General features: G+C 45.3%; 1 protein-coding gene across 1 annotated transcript in view; it reads left to right on the top strand.

The window, feature by feature from the left end:
• Positions 1–18,550, top strand: part of LOC121612182 (ERC protein 2-like) — a 143,925-nt gene that overhangs the window by 93,824 nt on the left and 31,551 nt on the right. Inside the window, exons 16-18 of the mRNA XM_041944894.1 lie at positions 6,094–6,241; positions 10,614–10,775; positions 14,690–14,755. Of these exons, the coding sequence (XP_041800828.1) occupies positions 6,094–6,241; positions 10,614–10,775; positions 14,690–14,716 (337 nt within the window). The 3' untranslated portion in view covers positions 14,717–14,755. The remainder of the gene's footprint in view (positions 1–6,093; positions 6,242–10,613; positions 10,776–14,689; positions 14,756–18,550) is intronic.

The following is an 18,550-nucleotide window of genomic DNA, read 5'->3' as shown; positions in this document are numbered from 1 at the left end:
TAAAGAGTGGGGGCAGGGGGACACTGCTAATTATCACAATGTATTTTTGTTAATCCTTACAGGAACAGAACGCATTAAAACATTAGTCTACATTTTTTAGGAGGAGATGAGTGTGGGAGCCTATTTTGACAGCTTACCCATCCTCCAAGTTCTTCTTGCAGCATCTCAGTGCACGTTGTCAAATACAGTCAGTGATTACAGGTTTCAGATTATGGTCTGTGTCCAGGCATGATGGTGTCAAACCTGGCAACCTCACTGTTAAAACAGTCACGTTTAGAGATGTTTGTAAGCATATTTTTTAACTTTGGAAAGAGCCAGACCAGCTATTGCCCCTGCTCCCACTCTCTCTCTCTCTCTCTCTCTCTCTCTCTCTCTCTCTCTCTCTCTCTCTCTCTCTGGGTCTCTCTCTCTGTCTGGGTCTCTCTCTCTCTCTCTCTCACTCTCTCTCTCTCTCTCTCTCTCTCCCTCTCTCTCTCAGGTCTCTATCTCTCTCTCTGGGTCTCTCTCTCTGGGTCTCTCTCTCTCTCTCTCTCTCTCTCAGGTCTCTCTCTCTGGGTCTCTCTCTCTCTCTCTCTCTCAGGTCTCTCTCTCTGGGTCTCTCTCTCTCTCTCCCTCTGGCTGGAATGCAGCGGTGGCCGTCTGGTCCTGCTCATCTCCGGGGGCAGTCAGCCATCTCTCCTCGTCCCTGCTACCACTCTAAACATTTGGCTAGTTTTGGCAGATTTGTTGATTTTTGTCCCCTTGTATTTTTCCTCTTGTTGCTGTAAAACTGATGCATACTCTTTCAATTAGACCACCCCCTCCTTCCACCGGTCAGAGCGCTAGTGTGGGAGCCGGGAGGGGGGGGTGAGCAGAGTAAGTGGGATGTATATTTTATTAGTGAAGTGAAAACACACACAACCTGGCCCAGTTCTGGGAGAACCATCTGCTGTCATGGATCTTTCTCGGGAAGCACAGCTCAAGGTTAGCATGTAAAGTTTATCATTCTTGCTTGAAGCTCAGGATTAGCATGTTCTGTCTAATATAGCTGCTCAAGAGGAATATTGGAGTTGACGTGAATTTTCAAACAAGACAGGCACGCATGTTTTATTTGTTGTGGGCATACGGGCAAATCCTATCTCATAGATTAGGACAAATACAGGCGCACAGAGGGAAGTGGGTAATAGGTGCATCTGGCATGTGGCTTCAGGTTAGCAGCTACAGGTTAGCATGGAGCTAATCCTGCCTAACGTAGCCAAAAGTTGGACCTCATAAAATACATTTAACCCACATTTAGAGTTGAAACACAGATTTACCATCTTAACTGGCTTTGCAGTAAGCTTACCAAATGAAGCCAGCGCGTGTGTTTTATGTTGGAAATAGACATTTTCCGTACCTTCTCAGTTGTAAATAACACAGTGTTCCAAGGCCATAAATAATAGTGTCACTCAACCATGCCCCATTCTCATGTCCTCTGCTTGCTCTCACCACAGGCCTCTAGTACCGCCTAGCCAGGGGCCCCCGGCCTTGTGCCGCACCTTTACGCGCTCACAATCAAGGAACGGCCATAAAGTGCCCGTGGAATGTCTGTGCAGCGCTGGACAGTTAAGTGGTGGAAAGGCATGATCACAAACTAGAAGACCTCATAATGGATGTTCTGGGAACAGATATTAGTGGGCTCCCCATGTTCTTGCTAACAAAATACATCACACGTGCACACGAGGACATGAAAGCACAAACGTGTGCACGGAGAGGCGAACGCACGCACACGTGCACACACTGCACTTAGGGGCAGACAGTATTGATGGTTCCCTCGGGCATCACGCGGACGCATCTGTTTCTGTCCTGCTGACTCTCCACACTCATAATTTCAAGTAAGTCATAACACAAATTATAAACACACATCCCTCAAGCGTGACGCCTAGGAATAACAACATGGAGTGCGCTGAGCTGATTTAGGGTAGGCTGGGACTCTTAAATCTTTACCTTTGCTCCTTTCTTCCCTTCCTGCTCTCCTTTTCTTCACTCTTTTCTCCCTCCTGCAGCACAGGTGGCAGTCACTCTTGTCAAACACATTCTCTTCTCTCCTCTATTACTTTCATCTCTTGCCCTGTCTTCTTTTTTTACATTTTTATCCTTGACCCAGTCGCTCTCCGTGCTTTCTCTCCCCCTTCACAGCCACTGTATACCCCCCAACATCCTCTTTCTTTCTTGGGTAAATGTACGCATGTGTGTTTATGCTCACTCTTGACCCCATCTTAACCCCTCGTCACCCAGAAATCTGGGCGACCCTCCTGCCAGTCTATCATCTGCCCTGTGCCTGCACAGTCCCTTCGACAGCAGCCGCACCTCAAAGATGTCTTCATCAAAGTCTTCTCTCCTCGTTTGTCATTCCTTTGTCCTGAATTATCTCCTTCCGCCTCACGTCTCCTTACCCTTCTCTTCTTCTACTCTTTGCATTCCTTTTTTTGTTTCCATATCATCTCCCCCCACCCCCACTCTCACCTCTCATCGCATGGTCATGTACTTTAGCCATCCATCTCCCACCTTTGTAGATCCAAATGTCTCAATATGTCCCAGGGACCATGAAGGTTCAATTGGAATCATATGTTGTAGTCGAGCTGAGAATTTCACCCCTCATGAATAAGATGTCAGTTCAGCCTTGCATGCTCTCTCTATCCTCCTTTATAATACTGAAAGTAAATATGAGCAATGTGAGATATGCACGACTGTTTATGTGAGCGTCATGTTTACCTTGTCAGCCAAAATACTGTCACCTCGCAGACTAGGAAAACTAAAGTAGATGAGATTTTTGACACCGGAGATGCAGCAGTGGGATTTATTTGTCCTTTTATTGGAATGCCTTATGACTTCTCAGTGCATGGGGTCTGACTTTTACGAAGACTAATCACAATTTTGTCATGAAAAACCATTTCATTGTCGCCCTTTCAGTCAGAAGGGAAATTAAGATAATCCTTTGTTTGTCCAGGACAAGCCAAGTCAAAGTTAAGCAGGGAGTGAGACAAGAGGGGAGGAAAGAGAGAGAGTTCACCCACTCAAGATCAGCCAGCAGATACAGTACGAGCTTTTGTCTGTGTGTGTGTGTGTGTGTGTGTGTGTGTGTCTGCGTCACTGATAGATGAATCCTGTCTGCTAGATTCATGTACTTTGTGAGTGTCTTCTACAACCAAGGCCAAATGGCCACTCAAATTAGATGTGATTAAATACTCCTGTGCGATTCGGGTTCAAAGGTTGTTAGTAATACTAATCAGCACAGACACGCAGACACACACACACAAACACTCACATGCACACACACACAATCACTGATTGAGGATGTGGGAGATAAAGTTTACAGGCTGGCTAATCACAATAATGTCCCCTTTTTTATTGTTTTAGGAAGACATCACTCAGCACAATCCTGCAGTACCAGTCAGAGAGCACCCACAGAGAGACAGCTCTGTAATCTGCTGTGTTCATTTAGAGCCTGGAAGTGATTTAGCTTGCACTGAAGCATGGCAGCCACTGTGGCTCGGAGGTTTAATTCAGTCGGGCTCAGTACGTCTCGGGGTCAGTCAGTAATTTTTAGTTTGTACCTGTGCGAAGGAATGCAGCTGAGACGGACGTGACAGCCGTGTCTTCACAGACAGCTGCACGTGTTCTGGTCATAGACAGACAACATAGTCATTCTCTTTGAGCATAGCGTCTTTGTTGCCACAGGCTAAAACGTCAGATTGTACAGACACAGCTTGGATTTAGTGTGTGGCTTTTTCTTTAGCTGGAGCACCAGGCGGTGTCTCATTGCAGCAATTGCTGGAATCAACAAAGCATCACATCATTCTTATCTCTCTTTTTTTTCAAACAGCGAAACTGTGTCTTTCATTAGTTGATTCAGCAGAGGAAACTTGATGAATGGGAGTGTAACCAGCCTTGATGAAGCGACTCAGCGGTGGTCAGAGGGAGATGGATCTCTGTTTGTCTTTTTCAGATGAGTTCACAGATTAGATAAACCTCCCCTTTAAAACTGGGATGGGGGTTAGCTCCCTTAACCTTTGGCCGCACTCTTCCACTAAGTTGACCCTGCATTGACTGTTTTTCCAACTCAGTGTGCAGTATTGCTGTGTGCATTTACAGTCACACGCTGGCAGAAATAGACAAAATTAGATAAGGAGAAGTGTGACTCTGAGACTAATGGGATGTGGCTGGAGGTTGGAGTTTCCATGTCTGGTAGTGTGGTGTAAAGATGGCCATCCTGCGAGTAGGTGTTAATCTGACACGCTGTTTATGAACAGTGACACAGTGTGCTGCGTTCCTTGCCCATATATGACTCGAGGCATCACCTCTTTGCTCTCTTTAACACAGCCAAAGATAAAGTAGTGGAAGTGGGATTGCTGCTGTGCCACGCTCTAAAATGTAAAATTCATCATTGGGTTTGTTAGGCCATGGGTGTAAAACTGGACCGTATGAAGAGGGATTTAAAAACCAATCCCTCTGGTGTTTGATTTGTGGATTTTAACTGTGGATTTCTTGATGTGTTTTTTTTTACTTTAAGAGTTTTTTTTCCCAATTTTACATTGTGATTGGCCAGGTCAAGCAGAATAAGCCTGCAGTCTAAAGCACTTCGTCTAAAGCACTTGCTCTGGTACAAGTCTAGTGTAGGTCTGTGTGTGTGTGTGAGTGTGTGTGTGAGTGTATGTGTGTGTGTTCATTCCCATTACAGTGAGCATTAAAAGGAATAACAGCGGAGGTGTGGGGAGACGAAAAGTGTCACGTCGGCCCTGCTCTGTGATTAATGGTGTGATTAGCTGCTGATCCATGTCAGAATCCACATGCATGCACGCACAAATACATGCACAACATGCATGCACACACTTGAGCACACACGAACACACAGGGGCCTATTAATGGCCATGAATGGGAGAATCCAGATGCGGCATGCAGATAATTGTACTAAAAACACCAAATGTGGAGTCTCAGGCCAGCAGGACTTTATTCGGAGTTCAGCATGTTTATTTTCGCAATTGAGTTATTTCTGCAGGGACTTAAATCATGAAATAAAAACACTCCAATGCAGGTCAATTTTTAATTGAGTCCAAAGTGTATTTTGAATGCACCCTCCCTCTCTCCTCTTCCTCTACCCCTCACCTCGCACAAACCCACACATTACCTTAACCATGCTGGCTTAATGCCCTCCTAATTTCCAATTCGATTTAAGAGTCTGGAGTTCAGCCACGTTATGTTTAGCCAGCCTAAAATAGCGTCAGTGCCTACACTAGTTAGACAGCTTGAGACTCCTGCGATGGTCATTCAGAGGACCTTTGCAAAGACAAAGAACTACACATAAAAGTGTGTTTTACAGTGTGCCTGGGGTCAATGGCCATAGTTGAAGAGGTGTGTGTGCCTGGCTGTCTATGAGGACATGTTTGTGCTCCTGAGTGTGTTTACATGAGTGGGCGGATAACGTGTGTTTGTCACAACATTGGATTTACGACATCCTGCTTGATGACGAGGATAGTTATCACCAATCTGCTCCGAGGACTCAGACTTCTTTCGAAAGGGGTTACGCAAGGACCTCGAGTCCTGTGGGTGCGAATTTGTACGTCTGGGTGTGTGTATGATGACGCTCTGTGGTATATTTCCTCTGCACCTGTAGACAGTCATTTGTTGCCACCCCCGTTCCTACACGCAATCGCCGACACACACATGCACTGTGGTATCAGCGGTGACAGAGGAAGGATGTCATATCCTCCTCAGCCTGCTCCATTAGGCCCCATTACATGATGACATGTCCATGAGTCACACTGAGGTACCACTAAGACAGCTCTTAGCAGACCACTTCAAAGATGTCTGCTTCTTTTCTGTGGAATCTCTGTCTGAGTCTAAGGAGCTCTGGAATGAGGGAGTTTGCTGTGACATCTGCACACATATAAGGGCCCACAGCTGCAGATGTTGGTGCTGTGTGTCCACCTGTCTTCTGGCTGTAAAACAGATTTTAACAAATTTTGTGCAGAGTGAATATGAACCATTTTTATCTGTATATTATATTCATGTATGATAACATTCCCTCTTACCCTTTGCACCTTTCTTCCACATTTCCTGCTCTCACCCCCTCAGGCAGCAGGCTTTGCTGGCAGCCATCAGTGAGAAGGATGCTAACATCGCCCTGCTGGAGTTATCCTCCTCCAAACGAAAAAAAGCCCAGGAGGAAGTGATGGCTCTGAAGAGGGAGAAAGACAGGCTCATGCACCAGCTCAAACAACAGGTACAACCACCACATGCGACCACCAAGCTATTTATATGGGCATATAAACTATGAATTAAATTCACAGCACTCCTGTTCTAAGAGGGCGATGGAGCCTGGCCCTTGTGGTCACCGTTTAGGACTGGCTCTGACTTTGTGAATCAAAGCACAAATTCAAACCTGCTGCAGATGGTGAAGCCCTGCACTAAAACAGCCTCATGGGCAGACCTTTGAACTTTAAAACCAGGAACAGATAGAGGTTAATAATTCCTGGTAGTTAGCAGAGTCGGCTTCCCCGCCTCAAACCGCACTCACTGCGTTCAGTCATCATAAGCCAAAACCAGTCAAGAGGGAGCTGTGATTCCAAATCCAGGCACATAAACACATGAGCGGAGCTATTCTCTAAACAATTACGTTGCAGTCGGAGTTATTAGATGAACTCAAGGTAGGTATCATTGCTGAGTCAGCGGCGGACTTTTTCAGTTTCACATCTTCTGGTCAAACAGATATAAATCCCAGCACACACTCACACACAGTCTGACGTGCACACGCCCATTTCCCATACTACCCTAGCTCTTAATACAACCTGAGGCTGATGAAGGTATGTGGGTCATTAAGGTCTGGTCAGACCACATCAGTGACTGAGCTAACGTGAATGCTAACGATAATGAGCCAACAGCAGGGAGTCTACATATACAGTCTCCTGAGTCACAGGGGCTTCTGGGAAACATGGTGCATTTAAAAGTCAACAGATGCGGTGGCTGGGTGTGCATTTAAGAGCGGACCTATGTTTGTTCGTGTCTCGTAAACGGTAAACAGTTCCTAGGGGGTGCAATTCTATTCAAGGAATTTCAAGGAAAGCCTATTATCTGTTTATCGCCATTGGATGCGTCATGTTTTCCCGTTGGGTAACCAGCGGTTACAGTCCACCTGATGATGTGATGAGCTCTAATTGCAACGATGTGGCCTCCGGGCCTGGAGCAGTTGAGCGGAGAAAAAGGAGGAGAAGAAAAGACAGGAAGGGATGGGAGAGGAATGGGCAGCAGTTACACAAACCTGCCTCCTCTTTCTCATACGTGCAAGCCTGGTTTTCTGAAAAAGTCCTCCGGCACAAATGCGTATAAATCTGTGTAAGTGCTACTGCTAAGTGGAAAGGTGTACCAGGCAGTGCTATGGCCACCTTGCACAGAGGCCCTAAAGTGTGTGGGTCATCTATTAATGTTATGGAGGTTGTAAAGTAAGTAGGGAGTCTTTGCACTACTTGGGTTCCATCCATTCCACAGAGTAAGTTCCCCGGAGATTATGTTGTTCGACATGACACACACCGGCTCTCTGTCTTCTGACCCATTGACACATATATCAGGAGAGGTTGCCTTCCTCAGGTCCTCACCAGCCAATGGCGGAAGGAAACTGACCAGGAAATGCCGAAGAATTATGGGACTCAGAGTCTCATAGGAGAAAGCTGATCTGTAGACAGCAGATAGATTTACAGATAGCAGTGCCCTGTCTGACCTCCCTACATCCCTCTTTGGGAAGATCTTGTGTGTTTGTGTGTGTGCGTGTGTCTGCGTGTGTGTGCATAAAGCCAGCGGTCTAAGACAAACTTTCCTTACTCAGACAGTTTGCTTCCCTGTGAGACATAGGCCTTCTTCAGCACAGACAAACACACATATACAAAGATACAGCCACTCACACACACACACACACACACACACAGACATCACATGAAGGGTGCAGTGTTTAGACTTCTCTAGGAGAGAGTCAGAACAAATGTGTCCCCATGTGGGAATTCTCTCAGTGGTTCATTCGTAATGATGGATGACCAAACATCATTGGTGCTTTGAAGCTGAGAAAAGATGGATTTGGAGTTGTCCGTGGTGTGCCACTTTTTGGTGACTTTCTCTCTCCTTTTCCGCTCCGTCTCTCCCTCTTTTTTTCTGGACTGACTGGAGCATCCATCCTCTCTCTGTGCTGAAAAGATGGATTTTGTGTTCTCAGAGGTGTGCCATTTAGAACAGCTCATGTAATACTATCTGCCTGCTCGGAGCGGGTTCGCTCCGTTTCGCGGGGATAGCATGGCGACGTTACGCACACACAGACACACACAGACTCGATCAAAGCAGTGTGTTTAAGTGTTGTGAACGTTGTGCAGCCTTTCTCCAGCTGCCTGTTTGTTTAAGGCCTTTCTTGTCAGGCCCCTGTGTCCATATGTGTTAATACAGCTCCGCTCTAATCAGGACAAGCTTGTGATTTACAGAGGGCTCGGATTGAGGTTTGGGATGCAGCTGTGAGCACAGCAGCGGGATCATCGCTGCCATGTTTACACCAGCAGCTGCACTTTGATACACATGCAGAGACCACTCACTGCGCACACACACACAGTACAGGCCAAATCTGTTATGGTTAGAGATGTCAATGAAGAACTCTCCTCTCTCCTCGCCTCCCCCAGGATTGCCACCTGTGTCTCTTCCAGGCTTCCTGATCTTGAAACAGGCCTGGAGGTCATTACGGAGCTGTTTACTCTGCAAAGCCCCTAATTATCACTAATTAAAACGCACACATTCCACCACACACGCATTTTATATGCGCGCCGCTTCTTTGTGCGTGCACACAGGAGTATGCCTGTAAGAAGAGCGCTCATATGTGTGCTTTTGCATGTGTGTGTATGTCTGTATGAATGAACTGGATGGCCACATGTGGGCTGCTCTGACCACACAGTCAGATTCTCCCAGAAGCAATTCATCACTTCATTCATTCGTGTGTGTCTGTGTGTGTGTGTGTGTGTGTGTGTGTCCGGTCATTAAATATTGAATATGTGCACACACACACAAACACACACACACACACACACACACAGGCAAACACATTCTAGGAAGCTTTGCTTCTCATCCTACCAAATATGGTTGGTATTAGATGAACACGAACAGGAAGTAACATGTTTGTTATTAGATTAGCGGCAAGGACTAAACACACATTAGTCTTTTGGACCCTCGGCCACAAATCCAGTTTGAAAATGTTGCTCTATGAGAATTAAGCTGCAGTGTTAAGCGTCGGGGACGAGTCTGTGTGGAAGTGCCTACAGCATGTGTTCTGTAGAAGTACAGTAGTTTTATCAGCTGCATGGTATATCATAGTAATTGTCCTCACCTCAATGACAGGTGTCAGCTCGGTAACTGTTGCATTGAAGCCAGCCCCACCCAGTCACACCTGCTAGTGTCAATACCTGAGGTCAAGGAGGGCCGTACACCTCAACCTAGCCTTTAACTGCTCTAACCACCAGTCTGGTGTCTGTCTGAGCCCTACTCCATCCCTCACTCTCCATCTCTCTCTTTCTCTCTCTGTTCCCAGTCTCGCCACGGTGTCAAAGTTCTCACCTTAACTAAGCAGGTCTACGCCAATTTAAGCTAATTGCTAACCCCTTTAATACCAGCCACATCCTCTTCTATGATCCCGACTGGCTTGTTTCCTCAGTCATTAGGCCTCAGCTCCTTATCTCAGCAGCGATGGCCCCAGGCTGCTGACTACTGTAACACCATCTCCCTTGCATCTTCACGGCTGACTCAGGCTTTTTGTCTCTTCCTGCCACGGCTGTCTCTCATTTAAACCAGGAAAGCCGCAACATTTGGGATGAGAGACGTGCGCATATCTTTCCTTCCAATCATCTTCATCCCATACACAATCCCACCTCCTGCTCTGCAGTCATGTCCGCCCTCGGGGGAAGTATCCGCAGTTGAGGGAATAAAGCTGAGCCTGTCAATATATCTGCACCCACTCTGTCTCTGTCTGTCTCCCAGACAGCTGGCCTCGCTGGAGTTAGGCTGATTGTTAACGTTAGTCAGCCTAGGCTGTTATCTCTCTCCAGCACAATGAAGTTGGAGGGATGACAGCCTCTTGCACAAATGCACACACATGCACAGACACACACACAAACAAAGGACACACAGTCTTACTCACACATTTACAGGCATGCATACTTGAGTGTAATTTTAATCAATGACATCTAAAATGAGGTTACTTCAGCCGGGCCAGAACGCCTGTGGCCTTAGGCTGCATGAAACACTCGCTAACTGTTCTTACTAGGACTCGTCTAATCCAATTAAATGATAATCTGCAATATGGATGACATTTGACAGACTTACAATATTTTCATCAGGCACTCCGACTCACTCAATTTATGACCTGTCAAGTGTTGTTAGCGGCACAGTTTTTATCGTCTTTGATGGCTTTCAACATGCTTTCCCCCCATCCAAGAATCCCTCAGCCTAATCTTTCTAAGACCCCGCGAACATTTTTGAGAAACAAATAAGCAGTGTTGTAAGAATAAATGGCCCAGTGTACGTGTGTTGTAATTATGCATTATAAATTTTCTTGTTTATCTCCTCTTTTTTGGCAGACTCAGAGCAGAATGAAGCTGATAGCGGATAACTACGAGGAAGATCACATCCATCCCCAGCATCATCCCCACCATTCTCACCACTTGCATCCAGCAAACGTGCATCACCGAAGCCTGCCAAGAGGACCCCCCCACGCCAACCACCGACCCCCTATGGATCAAGTCAGTATGAATCTGCACACACTCACCCACGCCGACCAGTTCAAAGCTTGGGCTTGTTTACACAAGTTGACATGTTGTGGGTTCTCGTCTCCATGCTTTTAAAGTTGATACAATTTCATATTTGTCTCCGCCAGCAGTCAGCTGTGGTCGGATTCAACAGCATAAAATTCCCCCTCTCTCTTCTCCTCTGTTTCTTCGTCCTCAGCCCCTTTACTTCTTGCCAAGTCAGAGTTATTCATATCAGTTAGATAAGGAGCCTGAAGGGGAAAGCTGCCAAATGAGTGTTTTTGATCGATGGGATTTGTGTGCGAGATTAGTTTATACATCACTCATCTCTCATACGAGCCTCTTCTCTCTGTCTGGGGATCATATCCACACTGCCCCGAGGACAAACTTGATGTGTCTGTTTGAAGGCAGCTGAGGAAGGGCAAACTGTTGTTGTTATCAGCACAAAATGTTTGTGTGTTTGTGCGAGCTTGCATGCATCCATGTGTGCATGCTTCGGGCGTGCATGCCTGCACGTGTGCGTGTGTAGACGCACACCTGAGTCTTTGTTGATACTGCGCACCCAGATGAAATCGCTAACGGGAGAACATAATCTTCAAAGAAAGACAGAGATGATTTCACAGTATTTCCATTAGCTGATAAAAAAAGCTTTGAGTTATTTGAATGCAATATAAACTCATCACAGCTCTATTGTTGTCAAGAGGTTGTGACTGGGGGGATTCCAAGCTATGAAGATGAGGCGTGTGTGGGTGTGTGTCTGGGTGTGTGTGTGTATGAATGCGTGTTTGGGGGTTTAAGACCAATACCTGGGGATTTCCACCTCTAGATTCCCACATCTGTTCTATTTGAAATGCACTATTACATGTTTCTCGACTTTATAAATGTTTCTGAAACTGCTGCCTAAATTGCAGTCAGACATGCACAGGGGATCCCCTGTCCTTAATGCCTCGCCAACACGCAGATGCACACAATCATGTCCACGCATCACCCCACACACACCTTGGCAACATGCAAGAGGACAGAATAGCTGGTTTTAACATTGTGTCGACCTTTTACGCCTGTGGAAAGACTCTATTTTTGATTCCTAAAGTAATGTGAGGGTCTGCTCTTTGATTGACATCCATATGCACAAGTTTCCCTCTGAGCTATATATTACAGAAGGGTATACTTATGTTAACATTTGCCTCCTTTTCAACTATAAAATGAATCTACATCTAATTTTGAAGTTTTTTGCAGCATATGCTTCAGTGTGTGGAAGTTTTCTTCTAGTTTTGCAGTTATTAGGTTATGTTTTGTTTTGCATCTGACTTGCTGAAATAATATTAGAATGCTATCAAGTCTCTGCATTGTTCTATTGTATTGTAGAACACTTACAACCACAGCAGGCTTCACATGAAACTGCAACCTGCAGGGGGTCAGTGTGTAGTATCACACATTACTCTCCTTTGCTTTGCACTTATAAATATCTTTCCCTCAGTATGACTAACCAGCGCTGTTTTACTGCAGCAGTGTTTATAGAGTTTGACATATGAAACAGTAGCTCTGTGCAAATGATATTTCAACTTTTCGAGTTGGACTGAAAAAGCCTTGCAAAGAAAGTATTATTAGGGTTGCTGGGAAATCTTGTTGAGAATGTGGGGAATAACAAAATAACTCATAAATCTGAGCCGATTGGCTGAATTATGCTTTCTATTAAAGTTGAATTTTTATGTCTATAAAAGGGAGCTGTGATGGCTCACACTCTGTGTGCAACAACTGGGGGGAAACTAAAGTTGAATTGTTTTTTAAAGGGAAAAAATAGAAATACATTAAATGTAGGTTAGATAAAAGACAATGCCTACAAATACTTCATATTGCATAGATTTAGCATAGGAACAACATATCCTCAAGCAGCCAAACTGATCATTATTTAGCTAATTTGTTTCTCTGTCGCTCACCCTCTTGTGTCAAGCGCACACACTTCAAAAACAACAGACCCTGTTGATAGAGGTCAGCCAATCACCTCGTGGCTTTTCCTCATATCTGATCTTTGACCTAATGGGGAAGTTCAGCAAAGGTCAGGATAGGGACTTCAAGGTGTGTGTCTGTATGTGTGTGTGTGTGTGTTGCAGATGGTGGACGTCAGGTCACACTGCCTGGATGGACACTATCTCTCCTCTACCTCTTTTCTTCCTTTCTCCACTTCTTACAATGCTTTTGCTACTCTTTTTTTTTTTTTAATCAAACCTCTACTGTCTCTTCTTTTCACATCACTTTCCTTCCTGGTTTATTTCCTTCCCACCCACAATTTTTCTCTCCATGCCTGTCTCTTTCATTCTTTCCTTCAGTCCCTTCTCTCCCTTCATTTTTCCCCTTTCAAATGTAATATCCAAGTGCGGCCAGGCCAGTGGTTCAGTGCATTGCCGGGTCCAGGGACGCCACTCGAAGGATGATTGATGATGATAATGATAATGATGATGAAGAGGGTCTGCACGCTTACCCTGGAGACCACAATGCCTTTCCAAGATACAGCTAGTGCCATGAATAACATAACAGTGACCACACATGCCTTTTTTTTGTCGCATTTGCATTTGCATTATACAAACATACCACATGCACACCCAACTGGCTCATTTAAGGCACATGAGCACATGAGCTGGAATAGTGGACACACAAACACAAGAACACACTTCAAAGTTTTTCAGGGAGCCAAACCGCAGTCAGTCAGTCAAAGCTCATTGCTACAGTTAGTGGGTCCATCCCAGTCCTCTAACTACAGTTGTATACTCCCTGTCCTCTACTTAAACTGTGATGGACTTAGTCTGAGGACAGGTGAAATCTAATGAGAGGAGACAAGCACTGGAAGTCGATTTAGCCTCTTGAGATGCACCCCAGGTCCGTATCTCTGCATGGAGTGTGTGCAGTTTGACGGGCATGTTGTGTTCATGTTGTTCTCATTTAGCCATGCCAGCACCACTGCCAGATACTTGGCAGTAGCCTCGGAAGGAAATAGAAAACAGCCATAAAGTGTTTATCAGAGACAGAATTAAACAACCTTTTCTTTTGGGGTTGTTGTTCTTTTTTTCTAATCCTCAACATGCTGCCTGCTTCACGTTTATGAGAAGTAGCACATGGTATTTGGCCTGTTTGCGTGTGCATGTGTGTGTGTGCATCTCCGTGTGTATGCGTTTGTGTGTGTTTTTAACCTGGCAGAATGAGTCGTTATACTGTAGGTCTGGCTCTGTTTACAGGGCCTGTCACAGCCATTCACTGCATGTTAGCATTTAGCATCGAGCATGTTCCATTGAAAGGCCATTACATCTATAGCTTAGCTGCTTAGTCTAGCCTACTGAGTTTACTGAGCCTGTCACAACCACTCAGTCCAACCAAAGCCACTGTGGACTGCAGCCAAGGCCCTCATGTTTTTTTGTGTTGCGTTAGCGTAGACTCCGCTTTGTTGGAGCCTAGTTTAGCATTGTGCAGGAAAGGGCTTGGCTATTGTGAGCTGCCAGCTCATGCTAGCCATTGTAATGTTAGTGTCTGAGTGAATTAGCCTTCCCGTTAGCAGTGCTCTTGCCTGCACAGTTTCAGCCCTAAGGAAACCCCTTGTGTGTTTAGTTATTGGTTCCTAACAATCACACCGAGGAAAGCATTTCATGATATCATACACAGCTTTTGTGAGTGAGGAACATAGACAGGATTGCTTTGATTAAAAGCCACAGGGGGTTTGGAGGAACATAAGATTAGGCGATGTGACTATACTTGTGAAGACATAACCACTGGGCCAGAGTTTGTACAGTAAATAGTTTGGTCTAAAAAGAAAGCCATTTTCTACAACACACAGGCAGGTTTGGAGACATTTGACATGAAGTATCAACAAGCTGTAAACTGATGGTTATTACAATAATGTTTGTTTTTTTTTTCCACAGGATGATGAAGAGGGAATATGGGCATGATGGCGATCACCATGGTAACCCTGCATCCATTTGTCCACAGTGAGTTTCTACTGAACAACATTTTTTGCAGTTAATACGCCCCTTGCCAGGATGCAGTTCTGTATATCTGCTCTAAATATTTTAATGATCTCCTACACAATAGGCTTCCTCAGGGGGCTCAAGTAACCATTAGCCGGGAACACTGATGGCACCACAATAACCACAGCATTACCCAACTCTGACAGAAGGGAGTGTAATAGAACCCGGCTCCTTTTCCCAATGCTTATGAATTTCATTCGAGTAAGGAGCCTCAGTTTATTCAGAGGTTTATGGCTGCCCCTCTGTGAAGTGCTCGTATGCTGGTTGTGCCGCGTGCTGTGTGTGCACTCTGTGGCCGTATAGGTAACCCTGTGGTATTAGACCTATACACACCCAGCAGCCTCAAGCGAGCGTACCAGGGCCCATAGGTGATAAAAACGACACAGTGAGAAAAGCCAGAGATGGACATGTCTGTCTCTCCGCGCCCCACTTTTTCAGTCGTATTAAAGTTTTACCGCGCTACCCCACCCCGTTGTGAGCCAGTGTGTGGGGTAGTTAATTGCAATACAGCACAGAACAGACATGAAGCTTTTTTTTTCTTTTCTTTTTTTAAGGCTGCAAGCTGAAAAAGCATAAAACGAAGAATGTAGAGTCATAAAGGATAATTCCTGTTTTGGGCTTTTTATATCGAAGCCCCCCATAGACTCAGGATGCCTTTGAAAGCGGATGTGCGGAAAGATTTCTGTGCAGGGAGGGTTATGGTTTGCTCGGAGCTACAATGTGTGTGTGAGACAGAGAGAGACAAAGAGAGGTGTATAAATGTATTTGTCACAGATGAGAGATAGAGATGTAAAAAGAGAGGAAATGCGTGTATGTATTTGTGTGGGAAGGGGAGAGAAAAGCAGGCAGCATGGTACACTCATAGTTTCCAGTGCATCTCATTCTTTTCCCCCAGTAATCCACAGGTGGACCATCACAAGCAGATTCTGTCTCTAACCTCAATGATTTAGTAGTTGTGCACTTTGCCCTCATGCTGCTTTTGGGATTAAGAGTCCTATAGCTTGTGTGTGAGCAAATGGTTTGTCTTCCTGCAGCGCAAAGCTTTAGTGTGTTTAGCTATGATGTTTGTGTGTGCATTTGCAAGTGTGTGTGTGCGTGCGTGTGCAAGAGAGCGTTGCCGAGCCATACAGTGCCGGAGCAGCCCACATAGCCTATAATCCAGTCCATGTGTGCTGAGAATGCAGCAGTGTCAGGATTCACCGTAATGAAAGAGACCACACTGCCCCCTTTCTCCCTCTCTTTCCATCTCTCCATCTTTTTCCATCACTCCTGTTCTTTCCACCTCTCCCCAGATTTCAGCCTGCCCTGCTCTGTACTGTATATTCCTTCAAGGTAAACCTAGAGTTGGACCGGTGACTAGCCTACTGCTTCGGTATCTCCAATCAGATACCACGATGGTGTGTGTGCGTGTATGTGTGTGTGTATTAGTGCCTCTTATCCCAATCTAATAGAATAAGCCCGGCACATTAGCCTTTAGCACAGAGTGGTGTTGTGGCTAGCGATATCAGTGCTACTCATCTATCCACTGCTGTTATTCTGGCAGTGCACGATGCGAGCACAGCTAACGTGTATTAGCCATCCTCTATGTGAGAACAGATGGGAGCCATTTAGCGGTGTGTAGCTACAGCGCAATAAGGCCAGACCTAATCCCCATATCCTGTCCCTGAGTGAGCCCTCTCTAATATGAGCAAACAGAGATGACAGCACCGATAGACAAATAGCCGGGGATCTGTGTGCATGTATCGGTGTCTTTGCAGGCGTACATGCTCGCTATGATTGGTGTTTCTCATGGATAACCTTGACTCCTGGTACTAGGCTACATTTTGAATTCTGCACAAACCTACGTGCTGAGTTTGAGTTGGCAAGTTCAAGTTCTGAGCGTCCAGGTGTGGATTTGTATTGGTTAGCTGTGGTTCTGTCTAACAGGACGCCGGGCTCTGATTGGCTCTTTGTGGTTGTGTATGTCCTGCTGTTGATTACAGAGGTTTTGTTTACCCTCTTGGCCTCCCAGACCCCCCTCTAATGAAATAAGAATGTCCTTTTGGACAGAGAGCACAGGAGAAGGGGGTTGGAGGAAAAAGTGAAAGAGAGCATGGGGCCAAAAGAGTGAAGGAAAGCGGGGGGAAGAGGTTTTCTGGAAACATTATGCTTTTATCCCACCGTGAAGTTATTTGTACTGAATGAAGCGAAAAGAAGCTGAGAGGCTTTCCAAGCGGGGACAGAAATATGTTTGTGTGTGTGTGTGTGTGCGTGCAGGAAGGAGTGAGGCCTTGTTCAGGTTAAAACAAGTCAAGAAGATGGCTTTCATTTGCCCATGCTGTGTTTGCACTGAATACAGTGTTTGTATGTGTACATTGTATATGCCAGTAAGTATCCCACTCTTTTGTGTGCGGCAAGCCGAGAAGAAGGGGTCTGAGTTCAGTGGGAAGCTGAAATTGGACAGCAGATACTCAATCCCATTTATTATTCTGAAATACAATTTAGTTACAGTGTCACAGAAATGTTTGTGCTTGTCTCTCAGCCTGATTCTGATTGTTTGGTTCTGCCCTTGAGTCCAAGGGCTCCTCCCTACCAAAACCGACTTCAAAGCTGACTCATGAGCCCAAACTGCAGCAGCCATGGGAGCAAAGCAAGCAGGAAACTGTGAATTTGGCTGACAAGACGATAGATCCCCCTCCACCAGTGGCTGACTGCGGGAGGCACCTGGTGGCCCCTCTTCTGTCTTTCTGCCAGGAGTTTTGTGGGGAAGTAGAAAACTGATTGTGAGCCTTGTGCAGATAAGCCTTCTATGAGGTGTTCATCCCGCTAAACATATGTAGCCTTCAATTAGGATTTATCATGCTAGAAGATTATATTTCTCACTGTATATCAAACCATTAGCCACATAGGCTTGATTGAATTTGCATTTCTGTGAAGTTAAAGTTGAATAAAAGGCAGAATGCACATTAAACATCCTCATACAAATTGGTAAAGTCAGTCAAGTCTGTGGTCATAGCAGCTGGTTAATGAGAGACATGCTGCACGTCTATTACAGTTCACTGTTATTGTGCAAAGCAACCCCCCAAATGAACTCCAGGGCCCTGTGACCTTTGTTTTGCTTTGCTGTTTTGTTGGGCTCAGTAGTCTTTAGGATTCATTTCAAAACACTGAGAAAAGATCTTTCACAGATTTACTTTGATATACTGTAAATGAGCAATGTATAAGCCGCATAAAATATTTCACACAGATCCGTGTCCCGTTTTGAATTAGCAGCGGCAGATTTTTTTCAGATGATGACTGCAGTCTACAGTCTGCAAGGGCTAAGCTGCAAAAATGGAAAGAAAACAAAAATCTGGTGCACAGACGTCTTATGACAGAGAGGCTTTTTTTTGTCTTGTCATGTGTTCTTCTCATTTTTTCAGTCCTTCGTAGGTTTCCAGCATGAAACAGAGAGCAGTGGACATAAAAAACTGGACATTAACTTGTATTTGTTGTTGTTTGTAGTCAACTGAATAACTCATCGTCATGGGGTTGAACCAGGCGTCACTGATGAACATACAGAGCTAGTTCAGGAACAGAGAACTAGTTTAGTGGATCTTGTGGCTGAAATTTTCTTAGTTAAACATAACTGATTTTATCCATATTGTAGTCAAAATTATGACAGTGAGAAAGATGCAGAGTAAAATCTTGTTTATTGATGAAGACCTGATCAGACCTGTGGCGTGCACGCTCCTTGGCACTGAAGTGATGTTGACATTGTGTCCATTCGGCAGATTA

This window comes from Chelmon rostratus, chromosome 10 (genome assembly GCF_017976325.1).
Source record: "Chelmon rostratus isolate fCheRos1 chromosome 10, fCheRos1.pri, whole genome shotgun sequence".
NCBI classification, from domain to species: Eukaryota; Metazoa; Chordata; class Actinopteri; order Chaetodontiformes; family Chaetodontidae; genus Chelmon; species Chelmon rostratus.
Note: the sequence above shows the minus strand (reverse complement) of the source record. Positions and strands in the feature narration are given on the sequence as shown.